The 14,331-nt window shown below is 40.8% G+C and overlaps 1 protein-coding gene across 1 annotated transcript in view; it reads right to left on the reverse strand.

Annotated features, from left to right (window-relative positions):
• morc2 (MORC family CW-type zinc finger 2) overlaps window positions 1-14,331 on the reverse strand; it is a 104,426-nt gene that overhangs the window by 24,012 nt on the left and 66,083 nt on the right. Inside the window, exons 16-17 of the mRNA XM_063034173.1 lie at window positions 12,232-12,337; window positions 11,788-11,899 (exon numbers count right to left, since the gene is read on the reverse strand). Coding sequence (XP_062890243.1) covers window positions 11,788-11,899; window positions 12,232-12,337 — 218 coding nt within the window. The remainder of the gene's footprint in view (window positions 1-11,787; window positions 11,900-12,231; window positions 12,338-14,331) is intronic.

Consider the following 14,331-nt stretch of genomic DNA (forward strand, 5'->3'; position numbering starts at 1 on the left):
TGGTATATAATGACACCCAGGTCTCGTTGCACCTCCCCTTTTCCTAATCGGCCACCATTCAGATAATAATCTGTTTTCCTATTTTTGCCACCAAAGTGGATAACTTCACATTTATCCACATTAAATTGCATCTGCCATGAATTTGCCCACTCACCTAACCTATCCAAGTCACTCTGCATCCTCTTAGCATCCTCCTCACAGCTAACACTGCCACCCAGCTTCGTGTCATCCGCAAACTTGGAGATGCTGCATTTAATTCGCTCATCCAAGTCATTAATATATATTGAAAACAACTGGGGTCCCAGCACTGAGCCTTGCGGTACCCCACTAGTCACCGCCTGCCATTCTGAAAAGGTCCCGTTTATTCCCACTCTTTGCTTCCTGTCTGCTAACCAATTCTCCATCCACATCAATACCTTACCCCCAATACCATGTGCTTTAAGTTTGCACACTAATCTCCTGTGTGGGACCTTGTCAAAAGCCTTTTGAAAATCCAAATATACCACATCCACTGGTTCTCCCCTATCCACTCTGCTAGTTACATCTTCAAAACATTCAATGAGATTCGTCAGACATGATTTTCCTTTCACAAACCCATGCTGACTTTGTCCAATGATTTCACCGCTTTCCAAAAGTGCTGTTATCACATCTTTGATAACTGACTCCAGCAGTTTCCCCACCACCAACGTTAGGCTAACCGGTCTGTAATTCCCCGGTTTCTCTCTCCCTCCTTTTTTAAAAAGTGGGGTTACCTTAGCCACCCTCCAATCCTCAGGAACTAGTCCAGAATCTAACGAATTTTGAAAAATTATCACTAATGCATCCACTATTTCTTGGGCTACTTCCTTAAGCACTCTAGGATGCAGACCATCTGGCCCTGGGGATTTATCTGCCTTCAATTTACCTAACACCACTTCCCTACTAACAAGTATTTCGCTCAGTTCCTCCATCTCACTGGACCCTCTGTCCCCTACTATTTCTGGAAGATTATTTATGTCCTCCTTAGTGAAGACAGAACCAAAGTAATTATTCAATTGGTCTGCCATGTCCTTGCTCCCCATAATCAATTCACCTGTTTCTGTCTGTAGGGGACCTACATTTGTCTTTACCAGTCTTTTCCTTTTTACATATCTATAAAAGCTTTTACAGTCAGTTTTTATGTTCCCTGCCAGTTTTCTCTCATAATCTTTTTTCCCCTTCCTAATTAAGCCCTTTGTCCTCCTCTGCTGAACTCTGAATTTCTCCCAGTCCTCAGGTGAGCCACTTTCTCTGGCTAATTTGTATGCTTCTTCTTTGGAATTGATACTATCCCTAATTTCTCTTGTCAGCCACGGGTGCACTACCTTCCTTGATTTATTCTTTTGCCAAACTGGGATGAACAATTGTTGTAGTTCATCCATGCAACCTTTAAATGCTTGCCATTGCATATCCACCATCAATCCTTTAAGTGTCATTTGCCAGTCTATCTTAGCTAATTCACGTCTCATACCTTCAAAGTTACCCCTCTTTAAGTTCAGAACCTTTGTTTCTGAATTAACTATGTCACTCTCCATCTTAATGAAGAATTCCACCATATTATGGTCACTCTTACCCAAGGGGCCTCTCACGACAAGATTGCTAATTAACCCTTCCTCATTGCTCAAAACCCAGTCCAGAATAGCCTGCTCTCTAGTTGGTTCCTCGACATGTTGGTTCAAAAAACTATCCCGCATACATTCCAAGAAATCCTCTTCCTCAGCACCTTTACCAATTTGGTTCACCCAATCTACATGTAGATTGAAGTCACCCATTATAACTGCTGTTCCTTTATTGCACACATTTCTAATTTCCTGTTTAATACCATCTCCGACCTCACTACTACTGTTAGGTGGCCTGTACACAACTCCCACCAGCGTCTTCTACCCCTTAGTGTTACGCAGCTCTACCCATATCGATTCCACATCTTACCGGCTTATGTCCTTCCTTTCTATTGCGTTAATCTCTTCTTTAACCAGCAACGCCACCCCACCTCCCCTTCCTTCATGTCTATCCCTCCTGAATATTGAATATCCCTGAACGTTGAGCTCCCATCCTTGGTCACCCTGGAGCCATGTCTCTGTGATCCCAACTATATCATACTCATTAATAACAATCTGCACTTTCAATTCATCCACCTTATTACAAATGCTCCTTGCATTGACACACAAAGCCTTCAGGCGCTCTTTTACAACTCTCTTAGCCCTTATACAATTATGTTGAAAAGTGGCCCTTTTTAATGCTTGCCCTGGATTTGTCGGCCTGCCACTTTTACTCTTCTCCTTAGTACTTTTTGCTTCTACCCTCACTTTACACCCCTCTGTCTCTCTAACTGGTTCCCATCCCCCTGTTGTGAACTAACCTCCTCACGCCTAGCCTCTTTAATTTGATTCCCACCCCCCAACCATTCTAGTTTAAAGTCACCTCAGTAGCCCTCGCTAATCTCCCTGCCAGGATATTGGTCCCCCTAGGATTCAAGTGTAACCCGTCCTTTTTGTACAGGTCACGCCTGCACCAAAAGAGGTCCCAATGATCCAAAAACTTGAATCCCTGCCCCTTGCTCCAATCCCTCAGCCACGCATTCATCCTCCACCTCATCGCATTCCTACTCTCACTGTCGCGTGGCACAGGCAGTAATCCCGAGATTACTACCTTTGCGGTCCTTTTTCTCAACTCCCTTCCTAGCTCCCTATATTCTCCTTTCAGGACCTCATCCCTTTTCCTACCTATGTCATTGGTACCTATATGTACCACGACCTCTGGCTCCTCACCCTCCCACTTCAGGATATCTTGGACACGATCAGAAATATCCCGGACCCTGGCACCAGGGAGGCAGACTACCATCTGGGTCTCTGGACTGCGTCCACAGAATCGCCTATCTGACCCCCTATCGAGTCCCCTATCACAACTGCCCTCCTCTTCCTTGCCCTACCCTTCTGAGCTACAGGGCCAGACTCTGTGCCGGAGGCACGGCCACTGTCGCTTCCCCCAGGTAAGCTGTCCCCCCCAACAGTACTCAAACAGGAGTACCTATTGTTAAGGGGTACAGCCACCGGGGTACTCCCTATTACCTGACTCTTCCCCTTCCCCCTCCTAATCGTGACCCACTTGTCTGCCTCCCGTGGCCCCGGCGTGACCACCTGCCTGCAACTCCTCACTCTCCCTGACCAGACGAAGTCATCGAGCTGCAGCTCCAGTTCCGTAACGCGGTCCCTTAGGAGCTGCATCTCCATGCACTTGGCGCAGATGTAGACGTCCGGGAGGCCTGGAGACTCCAGGGCCTCCCACATCCAACACCGAGAACAGCAAACTGCCCTCACACTCATACTGCCCCTCTCCTCAAATAACAACAGAAAATGAATGCCAAACCTTCCTCGCCTCGCCCGTTTTCGCCTAAGCCCGTTGAGCCGAAGCCCAGTAATAAATCATCTGCATATAGTGATAACTATATTATCTCGCGGGTAACGTCAAGTATATTAGGTGAGTCACGAATAGCAATAGCTAAAGGTTCCAAGGCAATATCGAGTAATAATGGACTAAGAGGGCAACCCTACCTAGTACCATGAAATAACTGAAAGAAGGGAGATCTTTGATTATTGGTAAATACCGAAGCTGAAGGGGTAAGGTATATCAATTTAATCCAAGATATAAATACCAGACTAAAATTGAATTTCTCAAGCATATTAAATAAATATGTCCATTCGACTCTGTCAAACGCTTTCTCAGCCTCCAGTGAAATGACACGTTCTGGAGTTCTAGATGAAGAAGTATAAACAATATTCATTAATGTCCTAATATTAAGGAAAGAATAAGGATTTTTAATAAATCCAGGCTGGTCGACAGAAGTAATCTGAGGCAATACATTCTCCGGTGTAGTTGCCAGTATTTTAGAAAAGATCTTGGAATCCACATTCAGCAAGGATCTGGGCTAATATGATGCACATTCAGTAGGATCCTTATCTTTTTTAAGAATTAAGGAAATAGAAGCTCGATAAAAAGATTGTGGTAATTTATCTATAAATAATGCACCCTTAAAGATTCTAGATAACCAAGGAGAAAGTACAGTAAAGGATTTAAAAAATTCTACTGTATAGCCATCCGGACCAGGTGCTTTACCTGAATTCATCAAAGAAATAGCATCCTTTATTTCTTTTTCCGTAATAGGTGCATCTACTTTTAAACGTTCATTGGGCGGTAATTTCTGAATATTCAATTTCCTTAAAAAATTCATGCACTGTAGTGGGGTCATCAGGAAATTCTGATTGATATATAGAAGTATAAAATTCTTGAAAGGATTTGTTTATCTCATCATGATCAACCGTCAGAGTACCATCTCTTTTATGAATCTTAATGATCTGGCGTTTAACCGAAGCAGTTTTCAATTGGTTAGCAAGTAATTTACCAGATTTATCACCATGTATATAAAACTGATCCCTAGTTTTAACTGATTTTCAATCAAGGATGTTAGTAATAGACTATGCTCCATTTGAAGTTCGACTCTCTCTTTATAAAGCTCCTTACTGGGAGCAATAGAATATTTCTTGTCAATTTCTTTAATTTTGTCAACCAGCTTAAGCATTTCATTATTAATTCATTTTTTCAGTCCAGCAGAATATGAAATATCTTGTCCACGGATATGCTTTAAGTGTCCGATAATACCCCACTGGAAATTTCTTCTGTAGACTTTGTTGAAAAGATAAAGTCAATCTGTTCCTTAATAAAATTAACAAAGTCTGAGTCCTGAAGCAGAGTGGAATTGAACCGCCATTGTCTAGTACTAGAAGATGTATCCATTAACTTAATAGATAGTTTCAATGGTGCATGATTGGAAACAGCAATGGAATCATAGTTGCAGCCAATAACAAATGGAATTAAATGAGAATCAATAAGAAAATAATCAATTCTAGAATAATTATGATATGCATGCGAAAAAAATGAAAACTTTTTATCGTTGGGATATAAAAATCTCCAAATTTCTGAAATTCCAGAATCAACCATAAAAGAATTCATAACAGTAGCCGATTTGTTCGGAAGTACCTGATTAGACATAGATCTATCCATCGAGGGATTTAAACAACAGTTAAAATCTCCACCCATTATCAACATATAATCATTTAAATTAGGAAGGGATATACATTTGGAGCATAAACATTAACCATAACAATTTTTTTGTTAAAGAGCAGGCCAGTAATTAACAAAAATCTACCATTCAGATCTGAAATAGTTTCATAATGAATGAACGAGATTGAAGGAATCTATAAAAATAGAAACACCTTTCACTTTGGCCTGAAATTCCAACGGTATTATTGGTCCTTCCCAAACCTAGATAAAACGCCGATTATCCTCTTTCTTCACAAGTTCCTTGTGCAAAGATGATATGAGCATTCATTCTATGGAATACTTTAATTTTTTTTCCCTGTTTAATCAGATGGTTTAAACTGTTTGTATTCCAAGAAACAAAATTAATAATCTTATCCATAGCATTAGAATCGAGCAGATGGCACGTAAAGGGTTAACCAGAATGCAAACTCATGAACCCGGAAGAGGAAGAAATGTTCAAAGAGGAACCGGAAGTTACGACATTTCGGACACTTTAGTAGTTTCAAGTCAGCCTATTTGAAAAAATCTAAACTAAAAATAAAAATCGAAATACCCCTCCTCCCACCCACAAAGGCCCAGAAAAAAAGCCAAAAGACAACCAAGGAATAATCTAATGCTAAACCTAACCCCATCTCTCCAGAAGGCAACCCAAAAGATATATGTTTTTAAAAACAAACTACAATTGCAAACATAGAGTATCATCCTACTATTTCAAAAAAAAAGCGCTAATTCATATTGTTAGTTCTTTTCAAACACAAATGATTGAAAATATCGCACAGAAAAAAAAACTAAGGTCATAGGGGAAAAAGAAAGCGAGCACCATCTAAAGATGTACAAAAGGGGGGGGGGGGCGCCAATGCACACGTGTATGGATTAGACGTGTTTGGTCGGTGCTCCTCTCCGAGGCCTCGATACCGTGTTTTATTCATTCATAGGCCAACAGTGTATGTCTAAACTAAGTGTCTGGAAAAGTTTGACAATACCGAAGGCAATTAAAGCCAAGACCGCTGACTGCCAAACTACCGAAGTTAGTAACAATGGGTCTATAAAGAACTTCTCCGCGTCTTTGAGATACCGCCGGATAAAACTTACGCCATGTGCAAGGAATTAGGTCAGGAGATTTCAGAGTCAGTTCTGCACAGCATTAGTGATCACTTTGATGTTTTTGAGACCAAGTTTGAGGCTCTTGTGGCCTCACAGGCTGACTTACAAGCCTATGTGGCTAATCAAGAACTAACTACCAGTGACCTTGAAGCATGCGTGCAAGAGCTTGAAGCTAAGTACTCAGAGCAAATGAGACAAAATAGCCAGCTTGAAGCTAAAGTGCATGACTTAGAGGCTCGTTCCCGGAGGCATAATATTAAGATTGTAGGGATACAAGGGGGCAAGGAGGATGGTAAACCTACTGAATTTGTTTCCAGACTGATTCTCAAGTTGATCGGGGAAGAGCATTTCCCTTACCCGGTTAAAGTCGATTGTGCATCGCTCTCTCCAGCTGAAGCTGGCTGCTGGCGCTGAGCTGCGCACCATCTTGGCACGTATCCATCACTTTCAAGTGAAAGAGCTGATCCTGCACCACAGCAGACTACAACCCATGGAGTACAAGGGAAATAAGGTCTTGATCTTCCCGGACCATACTAAAGAGGTGATGACTCAACGTCGTGCCTTTCGTGATGCACTGCAAACTCTGTGCGATGGAGGAATCAAGCACACCCTGCGGTATCCAGCTAGGCCGGATTTATCATCAAGATGGAAGAGTGCCTAAAGTATACGACAACCCAACAGAAGCAGCACAATTCTTGGAAAGGAATAATGCACTCAAAAGGGGGTAGATATATTGACACTTTATTCAGCTTATATTTGTGCCGGTTTCCATGTTGGGATAAGGAGAGGGACTTGCTTGTTATATGTAGTTTTGCAATGCTGTATGCCGCACTGGGATTTAATTGCAGAGAATGTTCCGAATATTTTTGTTATTATAAGGGTTAAATTTGAGTTGGTGTCATGAATGTTCAGCTTCAGGTGCAGACATTGGATAACTCTGCCCAGCCCTAATAGCATCTGTTTAACGGTATTATATAATTTGTGTTATAAATTTTCTCGGAGAGGGGGTTTGTGATAATTGTGTAATGTTAGTTACCTGCCCAGCAGCTCCTTTTGGGATGGAAATGGGGAACTACATGTCTGGTTTAGGGAGACACAAAGGGGGGTGGGTTAGGGTGTGTGTTGTTCCTTTTTTTTTTGGTGTATGTTGTGTTTTTACGAGGCTGCCAGTTATTTTGCATTGCTTACTATGTTTGTGCTCAACTCTAATAATCTCTTTTTTATTCTCATATGCAGAGGCCTTGCGGTAGAACTCAGCTGGGGGGGCGGTTAAGATATTACAATAGTCTCATGGAATGTCAAGGGCCTTGGTCATGTTGTTAAGAGGGATAAAGTTTTTAGACATCTCAAATCTCTATCTGCAGATGTGATTTTTCTACAGGAAGCCCATATCAAAGTAACTGAGCAACGCAGATTGAGGGCTAGCTGGGTATCGCAGGTTTAACAGTCACCATTTACTTCTCATGCCCGTGGTGTGGTTATTCTCTTTAGGAAAAATATTCCATTTCAACTCACTTCTATGACCACAGATCCTCTTGGCAGGTTTATTATGATCTCTGGCACCATTAATTCGTTTCCGCTAACCTTCCTTAATATTTATGGTCCAAACACAGACGAGTCAAATTTCTTTTAGGAAGGTTTTTGATTTACTTGCAGATGCCAGTAATTCAAATATAATAATCGGTGGTGACTTGAATTGCTACCTGGATCCATATTTAGCTAGATTGTTCTCCCACCCACCCTCAAATATCGTGTCAGTGCAGGTCCTAAATAATTTGATTAGATCTAGGAATTTAGTAAATATTTGGCGAGTTCAACAGCCCGCCAACAAGGACTATTCTTACTATTCTCATGTACACAAATCTTATAGTAGAATAGACTATTTTTTGGTTGACTCTCATTCAATATCTCGTGGTACCAATACAAAATATAATAGATTAATTTCTGACCAAAGCCCCTTGACAATGTCCCTAAATCTCTCCCTTTCCAAACGAATCTATTCCTGGTGTTTTAATCCCTCCCTACCCGCCGATAAGAAATTTATAGCATTTATCACCACCAGATTAAAAGATTTTATAGAAATTAACGATAATGGCAAGGTGTCAGATTCTACACTCCGGGAGATGTTAAAAGTTGTAATCCGCGGGTATATAATTTCATATGAATCCGCTGCTAAGAGGGAGAGAGAAGGGTGATTATTAGAGATTGAGAATACTCTCCCAACCCTCGAAGCGACACACCAGGCTTCGAAATCCTCTGAAGATTATAATAAAATAATTAAGCTTAAATATGAGTACAATTGTATTTTGGGTAGTCAAATAAATAACCTCCTCTTAACATTAAGACAAAAGCATTTTGAAATGGGGGACAAGCCTGAGGGGCTCCTGGCACAGCAGCTCAGGGGCGCCCAGGCCCTAAGGTCAATTCATTGCATTAGATCCAGGCCGGGCACCCTGTTAACTAACCCCAAGGAGATAAATGACTGTTTTAAAGGATTTTCAGAGAACTCTACACCTCTAAATGCAATGCCACTCAATCTGATTTGAATGACTTCTTTGATTCTTTTGTAATGCCGAAACTTAGTGATGCTGCTGGGGAGGACTTAGATTCTGAATTCACATTTAAGAAATAACTTCTGCCGTTAAGTCATTTCCGTCCAGCAAGGCTGCTGGGCCAGATGGATTTGGCTGTGGATTTTATAAGAAATTCTGTGATATCCTTGCCCACTTCTCCTCAGAATGGCATCTTGCTCTAAGAGAGATAAAGCCTTGCCTAGAACATTGTATGAGGCTAACATTTCCCTCATTCTAAAGAAAGGTAAAGAGGAAGCAGACCCGGCCAGCTATAGGCCCAATGCACTCCAGAATTTCGATAGAAAGGTAATTACTAAAGTGCTGGGTAACCGACTAAATAAGCATTTGTCATCGATCATTCATCCTGATCAGACAGGATTTGTCCCGGGGAGGTTCTCTTTTTCCAATGTCAGATGCCTCCTAATACTATATATGCTGATCATGGGAAAGCTAGTGGGACAGCAATTCTGTCCCTTGATGCACAGAAGGCTTTTGATCAGATTGAGTGGCCTTACATGTTTGAGTCACTGTACAGGCTTGGGTTCGGGGAGTCATCTGTATCTTGGGTAAAACTGATATGCCAGCCCAATGTGTTCTATTACAACTAATAGTTACAAGTCAACTCTGTTTCCCCTACACCGCTCAGTCCAGCAGGGGTGCCCTCTCTCACTGGCCCTTTTTGTCATCGCGGTAGAGCCCCTTGCCTTAAAAATAAGAAGTCACCCAAATACTCTGGGTTTGAAAGTGGGAGGTATTAGTTTACATGCTGATGATATGATGCTCTACTTACAAAACTCAGAAAAGTCAGTCCCTCTTCTTCAAGATTTAATCACCTCTTTTGGCAGACTATCAGGATACTCAATCAATTGGACAAAAAGTGACTTAGTGCCCCTTTCCAACGACCACGCACGGGGTTTTTTGGGAAGTGTCCGGTTCAAAATAGTTAAAGATCACTTTACTTATCTTGGCTTGACAATCCCCAAAAATCCTAAATTAATATTCAAATTAAACTTTGCGGAGTTTATTTCAAAACTTAATCAGAATATAGAAAGTTGGAAAACCCTACCTCTATCCATGATTGGTCGTATAAATTCAATTAAAATGGTTTCCCTTCCTAGGTTTCTCTATCTTTGTCAAAATCTCCCCATTTTTCTTACATCAGCTTTCTTTAAAGAGTTGGACTCCATAATATTGTCCTACATCTGGAATTATAAGAATCACAGGATTTCCAAAATTCATTTACAAAAGCCCAAGTCTGAAGGAGGGCTGGGATTACCAGTATTTAGACACTATTATTGGGCTGTCAACGCTAGGGCTTTAACGTTTTGGCAACAGGGGGCTCCGGATAACCTAGCCCCGGGGCTCCCTTGTGACTATGTATGGAGTCTAACTCTGTTGTCAATTCCTCCTTGCCAGCCATGCTGTTCTCCAAGTTAGAGAAGCCTGGGACTTCAAAAAGTTTGAGTTTTGTTTTGAAAAATTCCATCAGAATTCTAAATCAGATTAGGAGTGTTCTGAATTTACCAGAGACCTCTGTACAAACACCAATCTGTTTCAATCACTCCTTTCTACCCTCATGGTCAGATAAAACCTACCATGCTTGGAGGGAGAAGGGTCTACTTTCTATTGAAGACCTGTACATAGGGAGGAGATTGCTGAGCCTCTGGCAATGATCTTTGCATCATCAATGGGGATGGGAGAGGTTCCAGAGGATTGGAGGGTTGCATATGTTGTTCCCTTATTCAAGAAAGGGAGTAGAGATAGCACAGGAAACTATAGACCAGTGTGTCTTACTTCAGTGGTTGGTAAATTGATGGAAAAGATCTTAAAAGGCAGGATTTATCAACATTTGGGAGGCATAATATGATTAGGACTCGTTAGCATGACTTTGTCAAAGGCAGGTCATGCCTCACAAGCCTGATTGAATTTTTTGAGGATGTGACTAAACACATTGATGAAGGTAGAGCAGTAGATGTAGTGTATATGGATTTCAACAAGGTATTTGATAAGATACCCCATGCAAGGCTTATTGAGAAAGTAAAGAGGCATGGGATCCAAGGGCACCTTGCTTTGTGGATCCAGAACTGGCTTGCCCACAGAAGGCATAGAGTGGTTGTAGACAGTTAATATTCTGCATGGAGGTCGGTGACCAGTGGTGTGCCACAGGAACCTGTTAACCATATAACAATTACAGCACGGAAACAGACCATCTCTACCCTTCTAGTCCGTGCTGAACGCTACTCTCACCTCGCCCCACCGACCTGCACTCAGCCCATAACCCTCCATTCCTTTCCTGTCCATATACCTATCCAATTTAACTTTAAATGATAATATCGAACCTGCTTCTGCCACTTCTACTGGAAGTTCGTTCAACACTTACTTCAAGCTCCCGTGTCCTCCCCTGATAATTGACTTATCGCTATATTCATGCGAGGAAAATATGCGCTCTGTGTTTAATATTAAATTCGTTAGATAAACCCTTTTAGAAATGAAATCAAGTGTATTAGCCACTTATCACCGATATTCCGGTCGTGATTAACACCCCCCCCCGAACAGAATCGCCAAAAACGATTTGTAGAGAAATAATCGGCACGTGCACGCATGTGCAAGTCACACATGCACACTGGTGCCTGTGCAAGGCTTCATGGTCATTGTAGTCTTTCTCTGGGTAAACCCAACGTATTTGACTGCTACGCTTGTCCACTGGCAACCCTACCCACGCACCCCACCCCCCCCCCACCCCTGGATCGGCCGGTCCGCAAGAATATTGTCAATATGAAATTGGTCCGCAGTGCAAAAAAGGTTGGGGACCCCTGATCTAGGCCTTTCAACTTTCGATAGCTTTCAATGAGACACCCCTCCCCTCCATTCTTCAGACTATCAGTCTACCTCCAAGTTGCCAGATTCCTGCCAGAAAGATACAACAGCATGGACTAAAGAATTTGGCAATGCAACAGCTGATCTTACATATTGCAGCCATATATCTCAACCTTACCTTCAATGCTTCCAGCTTCTTTTCCTGGGCCTGTATTTTCTCCTCATGCGATTTCACATCCTTTCGCAGTGTGCCTATCGGTACATTTGGTTTCTGCTCTGGAGCATTACATCTGAAAAAAAAAAGCAAAGCAAGAGTGAGCTGTGTTCTAACATAATACTGCACATTAAAGATTTTGGTCTTGAAATATTTGACCCAGTAAACAGTCACTTCTCCATTCTTGTATAGTTAAATCACACGTTCCTCTAACAATAGGTGTGCAATGCTGGAAAGTTACCAATGACCTCGTCAGAGTCTTCTTTACTCGTGAACACAGCTTAGGACAGTTGCATCATCCAGCCAGGTTAGATTCCCAACACTACCCTAACAATGTCAGTTATAGCAGGGTCAGACATAATACAAACTTTTTGCCTCAGCTGGGTGCTTTGCATTTACTGTACGTACCGATTCTGGATATGATCAGGGCTCATGGAACACGTCCAACTGTCCGGATATTCCTTACCAACGTCGTCCACTCGGTAGGGAAGGGTCCGCCATTTTAAACACTGATCTAGAAAGCAGATCCAAAATTGTTAGCTTACAGCAAATGCCCTATTGTAGAAAAAAAATGTCTGGTATCAATTTTGATAGCCTTTTAGCTTAACAATATTTTTGTTAAACCAACTCCCCCAGTGTGGCAGTTTTTTAAAATCAACTTTCCTTCACCCTTTTCCTTTATAACTTTTCTTAAGCTACTTTCCATCAAATCAGCGCACTGACTTGTCAGAGGTCAACTTGGTCAAGAAATAAAACCTCTCCAAATGAACTTGTCAAGCTAATTTTTTTTGGTATTTTACAAATATTCACAGACTGAAACAATTCACTGTTTTTCAATACATTTCAACAGTTGAGATAAACAGTGATTTATATTTCACTGGTTAACCAAGACAATTCCTGGATACCCTGCTCCAATTCTTCAGGCTGTGGGCAAACATCACAACCACTGACTGCCAAGTACACCAATAAATCAACAAGTATGCTAACAATACTGAAAATTGAATAGCAGAATGCATATTCAGTGATCCTCCTCAGTGGATGAGGAAACTTTCAATGTCACCTTAGTGTTGTGGGGCCAACTGTTACCTGCCAATACGTGAAGTCATTCAAATAGCTTTGTTAAATCTAGATTCCTTTATATCAGAAATACCAGGGAGATAAAGCAGATGCTGAGAAGTGAAATGTTGCACATGTACTACTCTTTGATGTATGATTAAAAAGATAAATTAAGAAATTGCAATTGATCTAAAGTTTAATATATACCGAAAGCAAAATATTTTTAAATTTGAAAAATAAGTTTAAAGAGGATAGTAAACATGCAGAGATTTTATAGAACATTATATTGGATCACAAGCCAAAGACGACTATGGCAATGTTTATGTTTATGCCTCTTAAGCTGTATTTCACATTATGCCAGCACTACCTTCCCATTCCTTTCTTTCACATCTACTTTACTGGCTTTTTACACAAAAGAAAATGACAAACCATCTCAACCACTCCACATTCCCACACCAGAGTGCAGAGGAAGCCCTTAATGAACGTATTAGTTGGTTTTATTTTCAGCTTAGTTGGAATCTGTCCCATCCATCAAACTTCAAATATTTTTATTCTCCCTCAAGCACTGCTCAGCTTTTCTAGAAAAAAACTCAACTACTTCAACTATTTCCAGTAGCCGCAGCCCACCCAGTTTCGGCATGATACTCTCTCTTAAACTTCAAAATCGTTCTTGTATTATGGAGACCTGAACTCTATAAATTATTCAAAGTGACAATAACCAAGTATTCAATATAACCTTTGCCTCTGAATTTTCTGTCTTCACAGTCATTTGCTTGAATAGGTCTGGTTTTATTAACTTTATATTCTTCAATTGTCTTGGTCTACTTACATCCATCCATCTTCCTCAAAGTCAACTACATTTGCCAAAAACGACAGACTAAATCAAAAATGAAGGAGTAAATAAGTATCTCAGAGTCAGACCAAGAGAAATGAAAGCAATGTAACCATGAAGTTGGTCACTACAGACAATGAAGTTCAAGTGATCTAGGATTTAGATACATCAAGACCAGAGATCTAGCTTAATGGAAATGAGACAATGGATTAAAGAAATTGATATAGGAGAGAATCATTAACTATATGTTGCATGATAAAATCAAGTATAAGCAACAAGCTTAGAAAACAAATATTGCATTATTAATAAACATTAGAATTGGACCAGATCAGGTTTATCTTTGCTAACATTTATTAATTCTGCTCTTTAAAATACTTACAAAATAGACATTTTTAGTGACAGGAGAGTTATAAGAGTTACAAGCTTCCACTGCTTGCTTGTTCAGGTTTTATGCTTGGGACACTGTGCAGGTGGTACAGGTAAGCACAGACAGACATAAAAAGTAAACAAAAATTTAAAAAAACTATCCAGTTGTTTAAAAATGAATCAGCAATCAAGCAGTGGTAGCTTTCAAGAACGAGAGAGTTTATTAAATTCTAAAATGGATATCAACAAAAGTT

Source organism: Mobula hypostoma, chromosome 27, assembly GCF_963921235.1.
Source record: "Mobula hypostoma chromosome 27, sMobHyp1.1, whole genome shotgun sequence".
Lineage (NCBI taxonomy): Eukaryota > Metazoa > Chordata > Chondrichthyes > Myliobatiformes > Myliobatidae > Mobula > Mobula hypostoma.